Source organism: Elgaria multicarinata, chromosome 10 (genome assembly GCF_023053635.1).
Source record: "Elgaria multicarinata webbii isolate HBS135686 ecotype San Diego chromosome 10, rElgMul1.1.pri, whole genome shotgun sequence".
Classification (NCBI taxonomy): domain Eukaryota; kingdom Metazoa; phylum Chordata; class Lepidosauria; order Squamata; family Anguidae; genus Elgaria; species Elgaria multicarinata.
The window spans coordinates 93,171,785-93,192,955 of record NC_086180.1 but is presented as its reverse complement, the minus strand read 5'-3'; the positions used below and the strand labels follow the sequence as shown (position 1 = coordinate 93,192,955).

General features: G+C 40.3%; 1 protein-coding gene across 7 annotated transcripts in view; it reads left to right on the top strand.

Moving 5' to 3' along the window:
- ADD1 (adducin 1) overlaps nt 1-21,171 on the top strand; it is a 198,581-nt gene that overhangs the window by 50,350 nt on the left and 127,060 nt on the right. For all 7 annotated transcript variants that reach the window (XM_063135816.1, XM_063135815.1, XM_063135819.1 and 4 more), the window contains exons 6-9: nt 1,570-1,719; nt 17,347-17,490; nt 17,585-17,683; nt 18,747-18,923. In XM_063135816.1, the coding sequence (XP_062991886.1) occupies nt 1,570-1,719; nt 17,347-17,490; nt 17,585-17,683; nt 18,747-18,923 (570 nt within the window). The remainder of the gene's footprint in view (nt 1-1,569; nt 1,720-17,346; nt 17,491-17,584; nt 17,684-18,746; nt 18,924-21,171) is intronic.

The following is a 21,171-nucleotide window of genomic DNA, read 5'->3' as shown; positions in this document are numbered from 1 at the left end:
TGTGACATTATATGTGTATGTGTGCATGAGTGAAATCTGAGCAAATACATTAGAGCTGCATGCCATTAATGGCATGGTCCTTCCCACTGCTGCCATGCAACCCCCAACATGCTTGCTCAGAACAAATTTGGCCCTTGGGTATAAAATGAATATGATTTTACCTGATTGATTGAAAAATTCCAAGTGAACTGATAAAAGAATACACACAATGTTTATAGATGATATATTTTTATTGATTTTTAAGGAAATTAGCTTATTAAAATTCTTTAATTTTTTTTTTTAAAAAATATGTTGGGTTTGGAAGTAAATGTTTATATACGTTTATGTATTCCTACATGCCTGTGAAGAATGAATTTTACTCTAATATATGTAGATGTATAAAACACTTAGGTACTGTGAGAATGTTTGCTCTCTTGTAGGTTTTTTGGGGGTGGGTGGGTGGGTGGGTGGGTGGGGGAGATTGTGCCTTTCCCCTTGGCTGGTTTGCAGCAACCTACAGGCCTCTTATACCACGTGTAGAATTGACCAAAAGATTACACTGAGTTCTCACTGAGAACCACATTGATCCTGAGTTCTGACCTCAAGATGACTACAATAGCAAGCTCTTTATCAGTTAATGGCTGTACCCAACACTCCATGTTATCTGCCTTTCCTCCTTCAAATCCCTGATGCAGTAGCTCAGCTCAGGCACATCTGGTTCACAATGGGTCCTCTGTCTTCCCTCAGGGCAAACAAGTGAGTGAGTGTGCAACAAAGGCCCACCCAGAATACCATGCTGACAGATGAGCAGCACAAGCTGGGGAGAATTTTAGTGACAATGTATATTTTTGTAATATGGCGCCATGGTGAGCAGATAGCCTGGTGGACACCATTGCCAGCATTTGGGCAAACATTAGTGTCTGCAGGCACTGCATTCATGACCCCAAGACCACACAATAATAATGGACTATACTTCATATAGGAACAATTTCTAAACTCTTTTGTATTGGTGTTAAGGAGTAATATAAAATAAACCCCACATGCAAGTGCTTCACTGTAAAGTTATTGATGGTGCTTTCTCCCCCCCCCCCAAAAAAAAACACCCACCAATGGATGGGAGTAAAACCACTTGGTTTTGACCACAAGCAGGGCTTTTAGAGAAAGTGTCAACAGCACTACTCTGCTGCAGCAACCAGCAATATCTCAATGGGAAATGACCTCTCCCTTTTTTCCATGAACAACTTGATGACAGGGGAGCTGCTTTTTTCTCCTGTTTAGTGACTGGATGTTTGCAGGATAGGAAGGGTGGAAGTGCAAAGATGCTTGCTAGATGGCTTCAGGGTGAATGAATGTATGGAATGCTGCCCCATATGAGTCTTTTGTTTGTTCCTGTCCTTGTTTGGTGGGATTATATTTTTATGCATTTTATATTTGCATTCATTGAGTTGTATTTAAAATAACTGAGCAGGGGGTTGGATTCGATGGCCTTGTAGGCCCCTTCCAACTCTGCTATTCTATGATTCTATGATAAAAAAATGTCTTGAATAAAAATAAATCATTTCTGGTATTAAGGTACTTTTTTATTGCCAGGTTAAAGTAAATATTCAAGGTGATGTAGTAGATCGTGGAAGCACTAATCTGGGAGTTAATCAAGCTGGCTTCACGTTGCACTCTGCCATTTATGCAGCTCGACCTGACATTAAGTGCATTGTCCATATTCACACACCAGCAGGGACAGCGGTAAGAAATTCCTTCTTTACATACCATGTAACATACATATGATAATTTATTTTCTGGTTCCTTCTCTCTTTTTTTGCTGTGGTTTTTTTTTTTGGTCTCCTTTTTTCTTTTTAATTTTTCTTTCTCTCTACTTCGATTAAACTTCCTCCCCCTAGAAGTTGTATCAATCAACTTCTATTTTTTCTTCTTTGTATGTTACCGTATTTCTTCGATTGTAAGACGCCATCGATTCTAAGGCGCACACTAATTTCAGTGCCACCAACAAGGAAAAAAAGCTTTGATTCGAAGAAAAAATAAATTTCTTTGAATATCTTAGAATTTCTTAGAAAGAGATGGGTTTTGGGGCCACTAGGCTGGGAGAGGCTTAGGGGTAAGCCAAAAACAGGCGCTTACCCTCCCAGCTTCTTGTCCCGGCTCGCGGCTGCTGCAGGAACTTCCTCTTTTGGCTGCCTGCCTGCATGTGGAGGAGAGAGACGACTGGAGCTGCTGCATGAGAGCAGCTTCGGTGGAGCAGCACTTTAGCCTCTGGGCACAGGTTTTTCCGCGGGTGTGAGGGGTTCCAGGTGGGATGCGCGCTTCCCAGCGCGGTGGCTGGGAGGGGTCCCGGTGCTTGGGGGGGTGAGCCTCCTGACTCTTGGAGCCGCGTGTCTTCCTGGCGCGGCTGACGAGGGCCGGAGCTGCACGGGGCGCGCTGTAGGCTCCAATCAGCTAGCAAAACAATCTTAGAAAGCCCTGCTTGCTCAGCTTTGCATCTACCGTATTTCTTCGATTGAAAGACACCATCGATTCTAAGGCGCACCCTATTTTTAGAGCTGTTTATTTTGGTTAAAAAGTGCGTCTTAGAATCGAAGAAATACGGTATACAATTTCACATAACTGTTGGTTTGATATTAATTGTTAGGGGATTGTTTGTATTCATTCCTGTTTTGTATGACTTAAAATAAAATTATATATATTGGCAAAGATATATAAAATAAGTAACTCAGCAAAGATATACACATGGTCGAAAGAAATCTCCTTTGGTGGGGTTATATTATATATTTCAAAATGAAGAAATCTTTCTCAAATTTTAATCAGGGAAATAAATTTGTCAGATTCAAAATTCTTTGAATTTTTCCTGAAAATCAGCTTGAAATGAGGCTAGGAGATATACTTGCAGCAATCTTATCAGATGAGTGCTCAGACGTAGTTCAAATTAACTGAACTTATTGTGGCTAGATCAAAGAACACTGTTCTACTTGTAAACAGAGTCGGTGATAGGCCATTGTGAGTTTTAATAATATTCCACCCTTAAATCCCGTGGCATCCTCCTCAATGAATTGCTCTATTTTGCAGAAGAATTCTTACAATTCTTACAAAATTCTTACAATTTTGTATTGGAAGGGATATACTAGGGCAGTGTCTTGAATTGTTCAATTTATGGTAGCCTGATTGATCTAGTTCCCATCTAAAACCAGGTTCGAGGGTGCTGTAAATGATTTAAATCACAAATGGATCAGCTTAACAGTTTATTGAATATACACAAAATGATGTATGGAGGCAGAAAGAATAAACAAGGAAAGCTCACATCCCTTCAGATTACAAAGCAGTTGTCCACCTGGCTGTATGTCTGGGTCCCCAAGACATACAGAACGCCTCTTCTTGAAGGTGAATCAGTTTCTCCATCCTGGTTTGCATGATTCCTCCCAAAGTGAAACCAATTAAATCCCTTTATTCCCAAGTTTATATAGATCTTTGAGACATTCTGTCCTAGGAACTGTATTTATAGTGTTAGATTGTGTCACTCTTTTTTTTTTTCCTTTCAAAAAGTATATGTAATTTATTACTTATTTCCTGCATGTATGATTTCTGTATTACGTTGATATTTAAGAATATAAGAAGTGCCATGCTGGATCAGACCAAGGGTCCATCTAGTTCAGCACTCTGTTCACACAGTGGCCATCGTCCAGGGATGAACAAGCAGGACATGGTGCAACAGCACCCTCCCACCCATGTTCCCCAGCAACTGGTGCACACAGGCTTACTGCCTCAAATACTGGAGATAGCACAAAAACCATCAGGACTAGTAGCCATTGATAGCCTTTGCCTCCAGGAATTTATCCAACCCCCCTTTAAAGTCATCCAAATTGGTGGCCATCACTTACATCTTATGGTAGTGAGTTCCATAATTTAACTATGTGCTATGTGAAGAAGTACTTCCTTTTATTTGTCCTGGATCTCCCAACAATCAGCTTCAAGGGATGACCCTGGGTTCTAGTATTTTGAGAGAGGGAGAATAATGTCTCCCTATCCATATTCTCCAAACCATGCATAATTTTGTACACCTCTATCATGTCTCCCCTTAGCATCCTTTTCTCTAAGCTAAACAATCCCAGTTGATGTAACCTTCCCTCATAAGGGAGATGCTCCAGCCCCTTAAACGTTTTAGTTGCTTTTTTCTGCACTTTTTCCAGCTCTATAATCTTTTTTAGGTGTGGTGACCAGAAATGTACACAGTATTCTAAGTGTGGTCGCACCATCGATTTGTATAAGGACAGCATGATACTGGCTGTTTCGTAATCAATTCCTTTTCTTATAATGCCTAACATGGAGTTTGCCTTCTTTACAGCGGCCGCGCACTGGGTGGACATTTTTATCAAGCTGTCCACCACAATCCCAAGATCTCTTCCTTGCTCGGTCACAGCCAGCTCAGATCCCATCAGGTTTTACTTGAAGTTGGGTTTTTTTTTGCCCCAACGTGCATCACCTTACTCTTGCTTACATTGAACCGCATCTGCCATTTGGACGCCCACTCTCCCAGCTTGGAGAGATCCCTTTGGAGCTCTTCACACCCCCTTTGTGTTTTAACAACATTAAATAATTTGGTGTCATCTGCAAACTTGGCCACTTCACTGCTCACACCTAATTCCAGATCATTTATGAACAAGTTGAAAAGAATTGGTCCCAATACCGATCCCTGTGGGACCCCACTATTTACTTCCCTCCATCGGGAGAATAATCATCTACTTTCTTCCACAGCGAGAAAAGCAATTGATTAAGGATATCTGGCCAAGATTAGAAGATTATATAAACTAAACTAAATGTGAACCACCCAGAGAGCTTCGGCTATTGGGCGGTATAAAAACGTAATAAATAAATAAATGATAGTTTTGTATCAAGAAGCTATTGTGATCATGGTAGGGGATGTCAACACCTGAATTGGGCAGAATGATGAAACTTTGTTTTCTCATTTCCATGGATCTCCATCAGAAATAGAATAATAGAATAGCAGAGTTGGAAAGCGCCTATAAGGCCATCAAGTCCAACCCCCTGCTCAATACAGGAATCCACCTTAAAGCATACCTGAAAGATGTCTGTCCACCTGCCTCTTTAATGCCTCTAGTGTGGGAGAGGCCACGACCTCGCTAGGTAATTGGTTCCATTGTTGTACTTCTCTAAGAGTCAGGAAGTTTTCCCTGATGTCCATCTGGAATCTGGCTTCCTGTAACTTGAGCCTATTATTCCGTGTCCTGCACTCTGGAATGATCAAGAAGAGATCCTGGCCCTCCTCTGTGTGACAACCTTTCAAGTATTTGAAGAGTGCTATCATGTCTCCTTTCAGTCTTCTCTTTTCCAGGCTAAACATGCCCCGTTCTTTCAGTCTCTCCTCATAGGGCTTTGTTTCCAGACCCCTGATCATACTCGTTGCTCTCCTCTGAACATGCTCCAGCTTGTCTGCATCCTTCTTGAAGTTTGGTGCCCAGAATTGGACACAATACTCAAGATAAGGCCTAACCAGGGCCGAATAGAGGGGAACCAGTACCTCACACAATTTGGAAGCTATACTTCTATTAATGCAGCCCAAAATAGCATTTGCTTTTTTTGCAGCTACTTCACACTGTTGGCTCATATTCAGTTTATGATCTATGACAATTCCAAGATCCTTCTGGTGTATAGTATTGCTGAGCCAAGTATCCCCCATCTTGTAACTATGCATTTTGTTTCTTTTTCCTAGATGTAGAACTTGGCATTTATCCTTATTAAATTTTGTTCTGTTGTTTTCAGCCCAGCGCTCCAGCTTATCAAGATCACTTTGAAGTTTATTTCTGTCTTCCAGGGTATTAGCTATCCCACCCAATTTTGTGTCATCCGCAGATTTGCTAAGTGTTCCCTGCACCTCCTTGTCCAAATCATTAATAAAAATGTTGAAGATCACTGGGCCCAGGACTGAGCCGTGCAGTACTCTGCTTGTTACCTCCTCCCAGTTTGAGAACATACCATTGATAAGCACTCTTTGAGTCCGATTCTGTAGCCAACTGTGAATCCACCTAATAGTTGTTCCATCTAGCCCACTTTTAGCTAGTTTGTTAATCAGAATATCATGGGGCACTTATTGTGTCTTATTGTTTTCCAGAAGGCACCTTATTGTGCCTTGTGAAAAAACACAGGTAAGCATTTTACATATATTGCCAGTTTGAGCAAAATGGCATTGTAAATAGCACCATTTATGCAAAATTGCAGGCATAAATGGTGTAATTTGACAACCACTCCCACAATTTTGCATAGATGGTGCTATTTACAACTGCCATTTGTACAAAATGGTGATTTACATAAAAAGTTTACCCGGTTGTTGTTTTTTTAAAAAATTGTGGCTCGTGGATAAGAAGGAATCCCCAAGCTTGCCTCACTCAGCAAATGCCAGATCAGGCAAGGGCAGGACTGGCATCTGGGGGTGCTGAGCTGGTGAGAATTCGCAGAGCTTGATCGCCAACCCGGATTTTTCCGACATTACTAGTTCAGACCTATTTTTTAGTACTGAATTGGCCTTGGTCGCCCTGATGGATGACCTTTATTACTCTTGCTCGATCTCTATGGTTTTGATACCTTTGGCCATTGGACCATCTCCATGAGTTGGGCATAGGAGCCCCTGTTTTACACTGGTTCTGCTCTTAGTTGCAGGGCTGGTTGCAGCAAGTAGCATGGGGTGGTTAGTTTTTGGCTCCATGGCACCATTGTCAAGGAGTGCCACAATGTACCATCTTGTTCCTAATGCTATTCAACATTGGTATGAAGTCGTTGGGGGGTGATCGTGAGGCTTTTTGTAGCACAGTGTCATCAATATACTGGTACTGATGACACTCCACTCTATTTCTCTGTTACATCTGAATCAGTAGAGGCCTGTGTTATGTTCATTACTAAATACTCCATGATTTTTACAGGGTTTTTTTTAATTAAATATTTTATTATTAACAAAGGAAAAATAAAACATTAGTACATAAACACAAAATTACATTTGTATCATATATTCAAGCTTAATCTATTAAACATAATCATACTCAACATAAAAGTGCACCCCCCCACCTCGGGATCTCATTCCTGTTTCCAAAAACTCATAGCTTCTTCTGTTGGTGGTTTCCCGCTTCCCTTAGAAAACACAAATACTAGGAACTTTTTCCAGATTCTCTCAAAATCATTCGTTTTTACTATACCTCTTTTCACTTTAATATTACATGTCAATTTATCATTAATAGCAATATCCCACACTTCTTTATACCATTCTTCAATACAATAATCACCTTGAATCTTCCAGTTCCTAGCTACGATTAACCTTGCAGCTTCTTGCAGTGAGAGTAATGCAATTCTTGGTGTATCTTCTATTTTCATTCCAACAATCTGCTCAATCTCGAAGAACACCATTTTCATTCCAACAATCTGCTCAATCTTGAAGAACACCATCTTCCACAACTTTTGCACATATTTACAATCCCACCACATATGTAAGTATGTTCCTTTTTCACCACAACCCCTCCAACAATCTGCTGAATACTGATTATTGATCTTGTTTAATCTAACCGGAGTTAGGTACCACCAACATAAAATTTTATAATAATTCTCCTTTATTCTTACTGACATATTTCTCAACACTCTCTGTCTCCATAGTCCTTCCCAACTCTGCTGTCCTATCTGTATCTTCAAATCTGTCTCCCAAACCAATTTTCCTACACTATCCAGCAATCCTTTCTCAGTTAATATATTGTATAATTGACTCATTAAACCTTTTGTCCCTATATTTTGTCCCTTATCAATTTCTTTTTTATCAATCAATTTCTCAAACTTCATCATCTCTCTACACTCTCCATTTTCTCTTACCCAATTTTTAGTCCATTGTTCCATTTGCCCATAATCTAACCAAGTTATTTTTTTATCTTTTAAAACCTCTTCCATCTTCTCTCTTGTATTCATCCCTCTTAACCATTCTCTTAATTTCATTTTATTTTTCTCCATTAGAACTTTACTTAATCTATTCTTTAAATCGTCAGGAAAATTCTTTAACATTATCACCGGTGTTAAAGGGGAGCTGCTTGGAAGCAACTCCTTTTTATATTTATTCCAAAGTTCCCAATGGAACTTCAAGAACTGATTACCGAAATCATCAACCCATTTTCTTTTCCCTCTTTCCTTAAAAAATACATTATGCAATTTTAATTCTATATTACTTGTACTTTTTTCCTCCATCCAATCTAAGTCACCTACACCTAAAATTGCTTCAACAATATGTCTTAACCTATTTGCTACATAGTAAGAACTAATGTTTGGGAGTCCCAATCCTCCCTTTCTTTGGCTTAAATACCATTTACTTTTATTAATCCTAGATTTCTTCTCTGCGTTACAATAATTATTTATAATATTCTGCCAACTTTTTAACTCTATATCTGAAATTCTTATTGGTAGCATCCTAAAAACAAAATTAATCTTAGGTAAAATCTTCATCTTTATTAATGTTATTCTTCCAAACCATGAAAGGTTCAGTCTTTTATATTTTTTCAATTTTTCTAATATCTCTTTTTTCAAACCACTTAAATTCTCATTTTCTAAATCTTCTAAATTTTTAGCAATCCTAATTCCTAAATATCTAATTTTTTCTTTAATTTTCAATTCTGTAACATTCCCTTCCCACTCCTTTTCTTCCTTTTTAATATAGTTAAATAACATCAATTCTGATTTTGCCCAATTTATTCTTAATCCAGTAACTACTTCAAAATCTTTCAACTGCTGTTTAATTCTTTCCATCTTACCTTTTCCATCTTTCCATCTTTCCATCTTAATAGTTATCAAAGTATCATCTGCAAACATATTCAATTTTATTGTATTACTACTACCTATCCCCTCTATCTCCCCATCATCTCTTATTGCAATTGCCAATAATTCCATAACCAATACAAACAGGACAGGTGAGAGTGGGCAGCCTTGTCTTGTCCCTCTGGCTAGTCGTATCTTATCCGTAACTCCATCATTTACTACCACTACGGCTGTGTTTTGGGAGTATAACTGCTCTATTATAGCTTTAAATTTATTTCCAAATCCCATTTTATTTAGAACCATCTTTAATGCTTGCCAACTCACACAATCGAAAGCCTTAAAAATGTCCAACGCTAAAATACCCGCTTTAATCTTTGACTTTTTTATCCCCTGAATTACATTCAAAACTCTACCCACTAAAGTGTGCATCTGTCTTCCTGCTATAAAACCACATTGGTCCTCCCCTACATACTTAGCTATAAATTTATTTAATCTTTTAGCCAGAATAGTTGGGAAAAAATTGGCATCTTGATTTATTAACGAAATCGGTCTATATTATTATTATTATTATTATTTATTTATTTATATAGCACCATCAATGTACATGGTGCTGTACAGAGTAAAACAGTAAATAGCAAGACTCTGCCGCATAGGCTTACAATCTAATAAAATCATAGTAAAACAATAAGGAGGGGAAGAGAATGCCAACAGGTACAGGGAAGGGTAAGCAGGCACAGGGTAGGGAAAAACTAACAGTAGAAAGTAACAGTAGAAGTCTGCACAACATCAAGTTTTAAAAGCTTTAGGAAAAAGAAAAGTTTTTAGTTGAGCTTTAAAAGCTGTGGTTGAACTTGTAGTTCTCAAATGTTCTGGAAGAGCGTTCCAGGCGTAAGGGGCAGCAGACGAAAATGGACGAAGCCGAGCAAGGGAAGTAGAGGCCCTTGGGCAGGCGAGAAACATGGCATCAGAGGAGCGAAGAGCACGAGCGGGGCAATAGTGTGAGATGAGAGAGGAGAGATAGGAAGGAGCTAGACCGTGAAAAGCTTTGAAGGTTAACAGGAGAAGTTTATATTGGATTCTGAAGTGAATTGGAAGCCAATGAAGAGATTTCAGAAGCGGAGTAACATGGTCGGAGCAGCGTGCTAAGAAGATGATCTTTGCGGCAGAGTGGTGAACAGAAACCAACGGGCTGATGTGAGAAGAAGGAAGGCCAGAGAGAAGAAGGTTGCAGTAGTCCAACCGTGAAATAACCAGTGCATGAACAAGCGTCTTGGCAGAAGAGACAGACAAAAATGATCGAATCCTGGCAATATTATACAGGAAAAATCGACAAGATTTAGCTACTGCCTCAATATGAGGAATAAAGGAGAGCGAGGAGTCGAAGATAAAGCCAAGGCTACGAGCTTCCTTGACCGGAGTAAGCGTAACATCATTGACAGTAAGAGAGAATGAGAGATGAGGAGAAGGTTTAGGAGGAAAAACAAGCAATTCAGTCTTTGCCATGTTAAGCTTCAAGCGACGATGAAGCAGCCAAGCTGAGATATCTGAAAGACATGCCGAGATACGATCGTGAACATCAGGAGAAAGGAGTCAGGGAGAGTCAAATCCTTATCCGGCTTCGAGATTAAAATTATTATCGAATGCTCCCATGATTCTGGAATCCTCTCCCCTTCCAATATAGCATTATATAATTTCAATAACTTTGGCACTATTAATGGTTTAAAATTTTTATACAACTCTGGTCCTAGACCATCTGCCCCAGGTGCTTTCCCCAATTTCAGCTGGTCTATAACCTCCTCTATTTCACTTTGTAATATAATTTTATCCATTACTTCCTTATGCTCTCTTTCTAATCCCTTCTTCAAGTATTTGTCCACATACACTTCCATCCTCTCCTTTTGGGTATCTTTTTCCTTATATAAATCTTCAAAAAATTCCTGAACTTTTTTTATTTTATCCTTCATCATATGACAATAATTACCTTGCTTATTTTTTACTGATCCTATCCCGTTTTTAGCTTTTTCCTTTTGTGTGAGCTTAGCAAGCATTTTAGAATTCTTATTACTATTTTGAAAATATTCTCTTTTCATGTAAATTAAATTCCTCTGAACTTCTTATAGATTTATATTCTCTAGTTCCTTTTTCTTTGCCTGTAGTTCTATTAAATTATGTTTATTTTTATTTTGCCAGTATTCCTTTTCCAACTTTATTATCTCATTCTCTAATTTAGCCTGCATTGCATCCTGTTGTCTTTTTAGGTTGCACGTTTCCCTGATACAAATCCCCCTAGTCACAGCCTTCATGGTATCCCAAACCACTGCTGTCCTTGTTCCTCCCTTTTCATTTATTTCCCAGGTTTCTGACAATTCCTCTTGCATTTTCTCAATCACTTTGGTATGCTTAAATATCTTGGTATTCAATCTCCACCTTAATGCTTCTTTGTAATCCTTACTAACTGTAAAATCTAAACTTACCAATGCATGATCCGTTACTCTAATTACCCCTAATTCCATTCTGCATAGCTTAGTTACAAACTCTCTGGAGACAAAAATATGGTCTATCCTAGAATATGTATGATGGACTGGAGAATAAAAAGTAAACCCAGGATCTAAAAACTCTCCAACAATCAACAAAATCCTTTTCCTTAATTATTTTATTTAAAATAGTAACATTATTTCTCTTTTCTACCTTAGAGGGGTTTGTCCTTTCCACTCTATTATCCATAACCATATTAAAATCTCCAGCCAAAATAACATATTCCTCTTTAAATTCTTCTATCTCTCTGAATACCTCTTCATAAAATTCTCTTTGTTTATCATTTGGTGCATAAACATTTTCCCTTCAATTTGACCTTTAATCAAGAGATATCTCCCATTCCCATCCTTTTTAATATTCTCTAACATGAATCCACTTCTTTTTGAAATCAAAATGGCCACCCTATTTTTTTTGAAGTCCCCAACGACTTTTCATAATAAACTGACCATTTCAGGCAAATTAAATTTGTCTCATCGTTACATTGATGCGTTTCCTGCAGAAAGATAATATCAGAACCATCTCTATTTAACAATTGTTCAATTCTCCTCTGTTTCACGACTGCCCCCAGACCCTTGACGTTGAATGTTGAGATTCTTATCTTCTTATCCGTACTTAATTCTTTGGTATTCTTTCCGATCCCTTATGTGGTGAGATTCAAATTTATAAACATAACAACATAAGCCCCCCTTTGTATCCCTCCCACCCACCCTCCCACCCATATCTTTTCCCCCCTTACATCCCCAGGAGTCTAACACTCTGGCCATAATTATTAACCCTTGTGGAGGGGGGAAAGAGCCAAGAACACAGAACCAGCAGGACTTCTAATATATTTATACTTCTTATCATCCCATGTTATCCAACTTACATCCCACCCCCTGCTGCGCCTCTTTCTTCCTCATCATCATCCTTTGCATCATCGCCAACATCATCCCGTGGACCCAAACCTAAACTCTCAAGAAGCTCCAGGCCTTGCTGAAAAGAAAAAACTTTGTGATTTTTTTCCTTATATGAAAAGCACAGAAAAACTGGATACCCCCAAGCATAGGGTATCTCCCTCTTCTTCAATTCCGCTGTTATAGGCTTGACGCTACATCTCCATTCCAAAGTTTGTTGACATAAGTCATTAAAAACTTGCACTGGAACACCTTGGAACTTCAGCTCTCCCAGCGATCCCAGCTCCCTCATCAACTGCTCTTTTTTGTAGTAATTTGAGAATTTCAGCAAGACATCTCTAGGGGTTGAACCACTTCTGTAGCCTCCAATCCTGTGTATATGCTCCACTTCTTCTTCACGTAGTTCCAGGGTTGGGACCAATTCTTTAAACCAGCATGGGAGGGCCTTTCTGAGGTCCTCCCCTTTCCTCTCGACCAAATTACGAAGACGCAGTGTTGACCTCCTGGACTGATCTTCCAAAGATATCAATCTCTTCTCATTCTCATCAAATTTCCGCTCCTGCTCCTCCTGGATCTTTTTCACCTGCTTAACTTGCTTTCCCATCTGGTCTACTTCTAATTTAAGAGAGCTTAATTGCTTGTCTCTCTCAGCCATCTCTGCAGCTAAATCATCCACACGCTTATTCGTTTTTCCAACTTCAACCATCTTTGTGAAGATCGCATCTTTCACTCCTTTTAAAAGAACTGTCATCTGTTCCATAGTAGCAGGTTGTGATTCTGGCTCCAAGCCAACTTTGTCAGCCATTTTTAAATCTTTCGGTTCTTTTTTTTGGCTCTGGTCCTGATTTTTATCTCCGTTTAATTCAGCTAATTTTTGAAGACGAGAGGCTGCATTGTTGGACGTGTGTTGTCTTTGCCACTTCGGTTTTACCGATAGATCTTTCTTGGGTGGCATAGATCACTTTATTATGAGCTGTCTCTTAGTTTCACTTTTAGCCAAAACAATTAGCGTGTCGCATCTGCGATGGGAGATTATTGCCATAATTAAACAGAAATTACTAAAGTGGGGCTGGTTCCATCAATCACTCTCTCATGACGCTGGCTTTTTCTTTTCTTCAAACAACTTTCCTTTTCAAGATAAACACTCCGCCATGAGAGTTCTTAAGGAAAACCTCTCCTCCACGCCCCCACTTTCTTGCAGGCTAATTGTCTATTACACGTAGCAAAATGATTTATTCTTTCCCTCCCGACTACAGCACAAAGCTTCTCATCAATTTCTTTGCTGCTCCCAGCCCGATTACTTTTGGATGAAAGTATTTTTAGGACCTACCGTCCCGCAGCGACGATTTGCCCTACTGCTTCATTTGCTTGCTGGCTCCGCCCTCCCATGATTTTTACAGTTGACCAGGCTCCAAAACAATGGAAACTTATAGGGTGGAGTTGAGATGAGAACACAAAACGTTTAGAAGGAAGTTAGAGTAGTATGACAATGGAACCAGTTACCTGGTATTACCTTAGTATTGTGGCCTCTCCCACACTAGAGGCATTTAAGAGGCAGCTCGACAACCATCTGTCAAGTATGATTTAAGGTGGATTGCTGCATTGAGCAGGGGGTTACTTGATGGCCTTGTAGGCCACTTCCAACTCTACTATTCTATGATTCTATGAAGTTTAAGGATTTTTATTGAAAAGTTCTAAACGAAACCCATGCTCCCAAATAACAGTGAACACTTTGGCTACACACAGCCCCAAATTCCCAAAGTATGGAATATGGCAATATAAAGATATATCCCTGATATCTAAGCACTGGACAGCAAATACTTTCGCTTCATATTTGCCCAGAATACCCCATACTTACATACACAAACTATTATACTCATCAAGATGGGATGCTTGAACTAGGGAGTTGACAGTGGTCATTTTGTCAGGTCTGACTGTTCACAAAAGACCCTCTCCTTTATGCTCTTGGGGTCTTTTATACCTTTCTTCAGATACAGGAGGGCATAACATGCATGGGGTTTGATGTCACACTTAATGATGCCAATGTTGCCCATCTTTAGTATTTTGCTGTTCTTTCAAAGAACATTGCCTCCCAGTGATCCCAAGGTCTGCCCAAATGGTCACAAAATGGCTCCCTTTATTGTAATATCTTCCCCTCATGTCAATATTCCCTGCATACAAACGCAGGCATACAAACAAGTTTACCAGAGATGTTTCAATATTTTAAGGCCAAGAGTAATAAAAAGGAACTTTCTAGAGTGTTCTACAGGAAAGAGAAGAAATAAATTTTATTGAGTAAAGAATATCAAGTAAAGAATTGGAAAAGAAATGGGATCATAGACAGACCAGGCAATTCTATCTTAAGTTGATATAAACGCCATATGTAGGAAGAAATAATATATTTTGAAGAATTAAAACACACTGTCTTGCCTGGATCAGTGTTTAGATGCAGTGGAAGGCTGGATGAGGGCCAATAAACAATTTATTTATTTATTTATTGCACTTATATACCGCTCCCATAGACAGGGCTCTCTGGGCGGTTTACAGAAATTCTAAAATTAAGATAAAAACGAGAATACAAAATTTAAAATTCTAAAACACAGAACATACACACATAAAGCATTAAAAACCGTTAAAAAAAACTAAACATGTGGGTGATTAAGATGTGATGCCTTATGCCTGGGCAAAGACGAAAGTCTTAACCTGGCGCCGGAAAGATAGCGTTGGTGCCAGGCGAGCCTCGTCAGGGAGATCATTCCATAGTCTGGGGGCCACCTCCAAAAAGGCCCTGTCGCTTGTTGCCACACTCCGAGCCTCTCTCGAAGTAGGCACCCGGAGGAGGACCTTAGATGTTGAACGTAGTGACTGGGTATATTCACGTCGGGAGAGGCGTTCCATCAGGTATTGTGGTCCCAAGCCGTGTAAGGCTTTATAGGTCAAAACCAGCACCTTGAATTGGGCTCGGAAACATACAGGCAGCCAGTGCAAGTGGACCAGAGCAGGTGATATATGGTTGAAACTTCTAGTTCCCAAAATCAATCTGGCCACTGCATTTTGCATGAGCTGCAGCTTCCAAACCGTCTTCAAAGGCAGCCCTACGTAGAGTGCATTGCAGTAATCTAACTTGGAGGTTACCAGAGCATGGACAACTGAAGCCAGGTTATCCCTGTCTAGATAGGGGCGTAGCTGGGCCACCAACCAGAGTTTGTAGAAGGCACTCCGTGCCACTGAGGTCACCTGAGCCTCAAGTGACAATGATGGATCTAAAAGAACCCCCAAGCTATGAACCTGCTTTTTCAGGGTGAGTCCAATCCCATCCAGAACCAGTAGAACACCCCCCCCTATCCTGTCAGCGGAGTCCCCTACTAACAGCATCTCAGTCTTGTCTGGATTGAGTTTCAGTTTACAAAGACTGAATTCTGTGATTAGGCAGTTCCTGGGTCTGGGACTAGACAAGTTGCTTGTTCTGGACAGGGTTGCAATTTCTCTGAAGGAGCAGATACATATTTTGAGGGTGCTCATAGAACCATAATTGTCTCTAGAGACCCAAGTGGCTGCAGTGACAAAAAGTGCCCTTTACCAGTTTCAATTAGTATGCCACCTATGGCTGTTCCTAGATAGGAATAGCATAGCCTCAGTGACACATACATTGATAATTTCGTATCTTGACTATTTTAATGTGTTCTATGTGAGACTGCCCTTATATGTGGTCCAGAAGCGGAGCTTGTGCAGAATGCAGCAGCGAGATTATTGTGTGGCCATATAACCATTGTTGAAAGAACTGCAGTGGCTCCCAGTTTGCTCCTGGGCCAAGTTTAAGATTTTGGTATTAAACTATAAGGCATCAGAGGCCCTTCCTAGTTGGCCCATACCCTACAGATGTCCATCTGGTGACAACAAGGAAGAGTGCCTTTTCTGTGGTAGCATCCACTCTCTGGAATATCCTCCCCTTAGAAATAAGACATGCCAACTCTAACACAGTTCAAGCTTTTGAAGATTTGTAATGCCTATTGTTCTATGTTGTTTATTGTTCTATTGTTTGTTGTTTACCTGTTGCCCCTAGTTATATTTTAGTATGTTTTATATTGTATATTTATATTTTTATATTAGTTTTAATCTTGTATACCACCTAAATATGTTTTACATGACAGGTGGTATAGAAATACTTTAAAATAAAATTAGTAAATAACCTTACTGAGGGATTGGTAGCTCACCTGTAATTCCCTGCATTTCTTCTTAGTTGAAAAAAAAGTTGTTCCAGCAGAGGAGTTGGAATATTGAATGAACCTGTGTTTTATGTACTTATCCCCAAATAATCCCTGAGGTTTGCTAGTTCAGGTTCTGACAGGGATTATGGGCAATATAGGGTAATGTGAGCTCCTGAAATGAGATCACAGGCTTAGGGTAATTTGGGGTGGGGAGGGCAGGCTGTCTGGTTAAACCAGGTTAAATACATCTTGGCAATCAGCACAGTTGTCAGGGAGCTGTAATTCTGTTTCAAGGCAGACCATAGCCTGAATCACATTACTGTAGAAGCAAGTATCATTCCAACAAATGAAAGGTTCATGCTGAGTAAGCCATATAATACCCAACAAAATTGGAAAGTGTAGTGATGTTACCAAGTCAAAGGACACCCACTCCCTAAGGTTCTAGATTGCACTTCATATCTGACTCTGAGTTTCTAGTCAGTAGATCTCCAGCAATGGCTTCAACAAAGGCCATGGGGATACCGAATTGTTCCACAAAGTGTCAGTCAATGAAGCTACCTGATACACCTGAATCCACCATACCCCCCCAAGCCTTTTGGAAAATGCAGATTCACCGGTAAGCAAAGGTGAGCACCCACTCTCTGGAACATGCTTCCCATTGATATTTAGGCAGATGTGTTCAGTGTCTGCTCAAGATTTACCTCTTCATGCAGGCTTTTCTGATGGGTGAACCAGCCAGTATGGTTATAATCTACCAGCTATTATTTTATAGCTATATATTGGTTTTTTCAATAAACCTGTTAACCACTTTGAGAGTCCACTGGAAAGTGGCATATAAATTTATGAAAGAAAGAACAGAAATTCACTGGTGAGTACAGAATTTTTGTTTCATCTTGTACTCCCCTTTATAAAATCTATTGTAATATTTTCAGGTGTCTGCAATGAAGCATGGTCTCTTACCAGTCTCACCTGAGGCATTGTCCCTTGGAGAAATAGCATATCATGATTACCATGGGATTCTTGTGGACAATGAGGAGAAAGTGTTGATTCAGAAGGATCTGGGTCCCAAAAGCAAGGTCAGTAGCTAAACAATCCAAGGAGAAAGGAGAAAGTTTCGTTTTGAAATACCTCTTACTTGCAACACTTCTTTTTCTGTTTCTCTTTCCCAAGGTTTTAATACTCAGAAATCATGGCTTGGTATCATTTGGAGGAAGTGTTGAAGAGGCTTTCTACTATATTCATAATTTGGTTGTTGCCTGTGAGATCCAAGTAAGCATACTAGAATGGGTATAATTTATTTTAAAAAATAAAACAGGCTTGTAGTGCTAGTACCAGAAGATAGTGGGCAGGTTTGCAAAATCAAGGTAGCTTAAGTAACAGATTTGCAAGCACCTGTTCCACAAACACCCCGCCCCCTGTAGGTTGTCATGTCAGGCAAACCCAGAATGGATAGGTTGTTGGTGTGGTTAACAAAACTACCACAACTGATGGACTAGGGAAGTTGTGGGCTCTCCCACACTAGAGGCCTTCAGGAGGCAGCTGGACAACCATCTGTCAGGGATGCTTTAGGGTGGATTCCTGCATTGAGCAGGGGGTTGGACTCGATGGCCTTGTAGGCCCCTTCCAACTCTGCTATTCTATGATTCTATGACTGTTTTAAGATTGGTTTGGTTTACAGAACAGGTGCCTCTGGGCCCCTGCAAACCACTGTGATTGTGCGAACCCAGTCAATGTAATAAAATGACCTGATGAAACTTTCATTTAGCACTAAGAGAATACTGATGTTATATAAATTTGTTAAATTAATAGTTTTAATTAAAAACAAAACTTTGTTTTTATTATTATTATTATTTATTATTACACTTATATGCCGCCCCCATAGCCAGGGCTCTCTGGGTGGTTTACAGAAATTCTAAAAAATTAAGATAAAAACGAGTATACAAAATTTAAAATTCTAAAACACAGAACATACACACATAAAGCATTAAAAACCGTTAAAAACTAAACATGTGGGTAATTAAGATGTGCCGCTATATGCCTGGGCAAAGAGTCTTAACCTGGCGCCGGAAAGATAGCAGCGTTGGCGCCAGGTGAGCCTCATCAGGGAGATGGTTCCATAGTCTGGGGGCATTCCATCAGGTATTGTGGTCCCAAGCCTAAGGCTTTATAGGTCAAAACCAGCACCTTGAATTGGGCTCGGAAACATACAGGCAGCCAGTGCAAGCGGACCAGAGCAGGTGTTATGTAGAGTATTTGTAGTGAAGTATTTAGCATTGTGGTATGTTTGATATATTCATTCTTACAAAATGTGGTCTGTTTTTATTGTTTTAAGGTACGTACTCTGGCCAGTGCAGGAGGGCCGGACAACTTAGTGCTTTTGGACCCAGAAAGATATAAAGCAAAGACTCATTATCATGAGTTTCTAGCAGGGGAGGAAACAGCATCTTATCCAAAATGGCGGCCTGGAGAACAGGAATTTGAAGCTCTTATGCGAATGCTTGATAATTTGGTAAGGTAGTATCTACTGTGACATTATACTGCTTCTTAACATTAGAAAGATCTGGAAACAGTTGCCTAGACATAGCTAATGGTGTTCAAGAGTTTGTTTCTATTTAAGGTAATAACTCAATTAGTGGGGCTATCTCCCAGGTAAATGCACATAGGATTTCAGCCTTCATCCCTGAATTCATGTTGTACCTTCACAGAAGGTCTAGGATAATTCCTTGCCCCCCTCTCTAGCTCCAGACTTGAGCCAGAGGGAAAGACTTAGACACATTTGATGGTGGGTAGCGAAGGCAGTCCTAGTGACTTGGCTGCCCCCTGCTGAAATGGCCAGCCCCAACCATACCCTTCAGGGTGGAGATGGAGGTCTTCCCCATGATTGTGTGGAGCACCTGATGCTCAGCACAAGGGGGGAGGTGTGTGATAATCTCCACACCTTCCCCAGCTCCAAAGTGGGGAGGAAGGCTGAGACTCCTCTTGTTACAGTTGCCAGAGGGCGATTAAACACTCATTGTGTCAAGGATGGTAAATGGAAATGTGAACCCTGAAAATGTGCCAGCATCCACATATTTGAATCTAGGGGCAGGCTCATATCAGCAGCGAGGTATTTATCATTGACGGCCATGTCTGTCTTTATGCATCTTCATTAAAAAATAAAAGGCAATCAAAATAAAGGGCACACTGCAGCCATTATGGCTTGTTTAGGGCAACTCACATTCAGCTGATTTATGGTCTATTTCTTAGTAAAGTGGATCATAATTCACTTTTGAAATTGCAGCAGACCTGTAATTTGTGTTCTCTGAAAAGCAAAATAGGGATAAACAATGTAAGATGATAACTATGTTGGGGCAGCATCATGGCATCTTTTTTATAGGCTGGATTGTTGCAGTTGTCCAGCACTGTTATTGTTTCTATTGTTTAAATTTCTACCCTACCCTTCAAGCAAATTTCCCAATTAGTTTAGAAAAAAAAATCAAAACAGAATAGAAACAGTTAAAGCAATCTTCTTTTTTCAAAGAGAAAAAAATCTAAAAGGGCAGAGATGAAAAAGATGAAGTAAAAAGTTATCCTACTAGCACCAAAATACCATTAGAGCAGGCACCCTGGGGAGAGCATTCCATGATTCACAGTAATAATACTGTAAAATTAATAATTAGATCATCTCCAGTAAGAAGGCCCTTCTCCTGATAACCAGCTGCTGCACCTCAGAAGGCATTTGAAGGCAGATGTGGAGATACCTTGTTCTTCAGGTATCCATTGTGCTCTACCCAAGAGAAGCACTGACAGTCCAAGGCAGAAAAGGACCCAGCTTTCTCCTAATTGGTTTTCCTAGTCACCATTGGTTTCCATGTGGGCAGTGTATATCCCAAGTATCCTCTCAATACTGCTGGAAATGGACAGGACTGAGCCCCTGAGACTAAGTTATGGTTCTTCTTCATGGTCTCTATGCATCACACATATGGGCTTTGCGCCTGCGCAGAGACCAGACCGGAACCTTCTATAGCTGAGTGGAATGTTTTTGGCGGGAACCCCTCCCCCACGCTACCGCGCATGTCCATGGGGTTCCCGCCCCTACCTCAGTTCTTCGTCGTCCGCCATTGTGCTTAGACCATAGAACCAAACCTCTTAGCGTTTTTCTCTTTAAAATCCTTCTTTCACTCTAAATCTTTTCTCTTTTCGCTCATTTCTTGCTTCTTAACGTTTCTCTTCTGTTCTATCCTTAAATATATATATATATAATTTTATAGGAGTTAGATTTTCCTCAGCGACTTCGGTCGCGGTGCCTAGCTGTATGGCAGTTAAGGCCCCATTTCGCAAATGTGTGAAATGCGGAGCTAAGCTCCCTCCAACTGACGGGCACTCGCTGTGTGTTTTGTGCTTGGGTGAAGGCCATAAGGTAGAGGCTTGCCATCATTGCATGGCCTTCACCAAACAAACCAGGAAAAATAGAGCTGACCACCTTCGCTCTATACTCTGGGAAAAAGCCCTCAGGGCCACGGACAAGGCCTCCAACGCAACAACGATGGATAAAACGGCAACCAGTAAGTCTGTTGATGACCATTGCACTGAGGTGCCTGAACATTCCAGAGCGGCTAATAGGGCTCAGATACCCCTAACGCCTGGACGGTCACTGGCGAGTTCCGCGGCCAGGAAAATCTCCAAGAAGGCCCGGACTCCCAAATCTTCGAGGATGGACAAAACGGCAGCCAGTAAGTCCGTTGATGACCATTGCACTGAGGTGCCTGAACATTCCA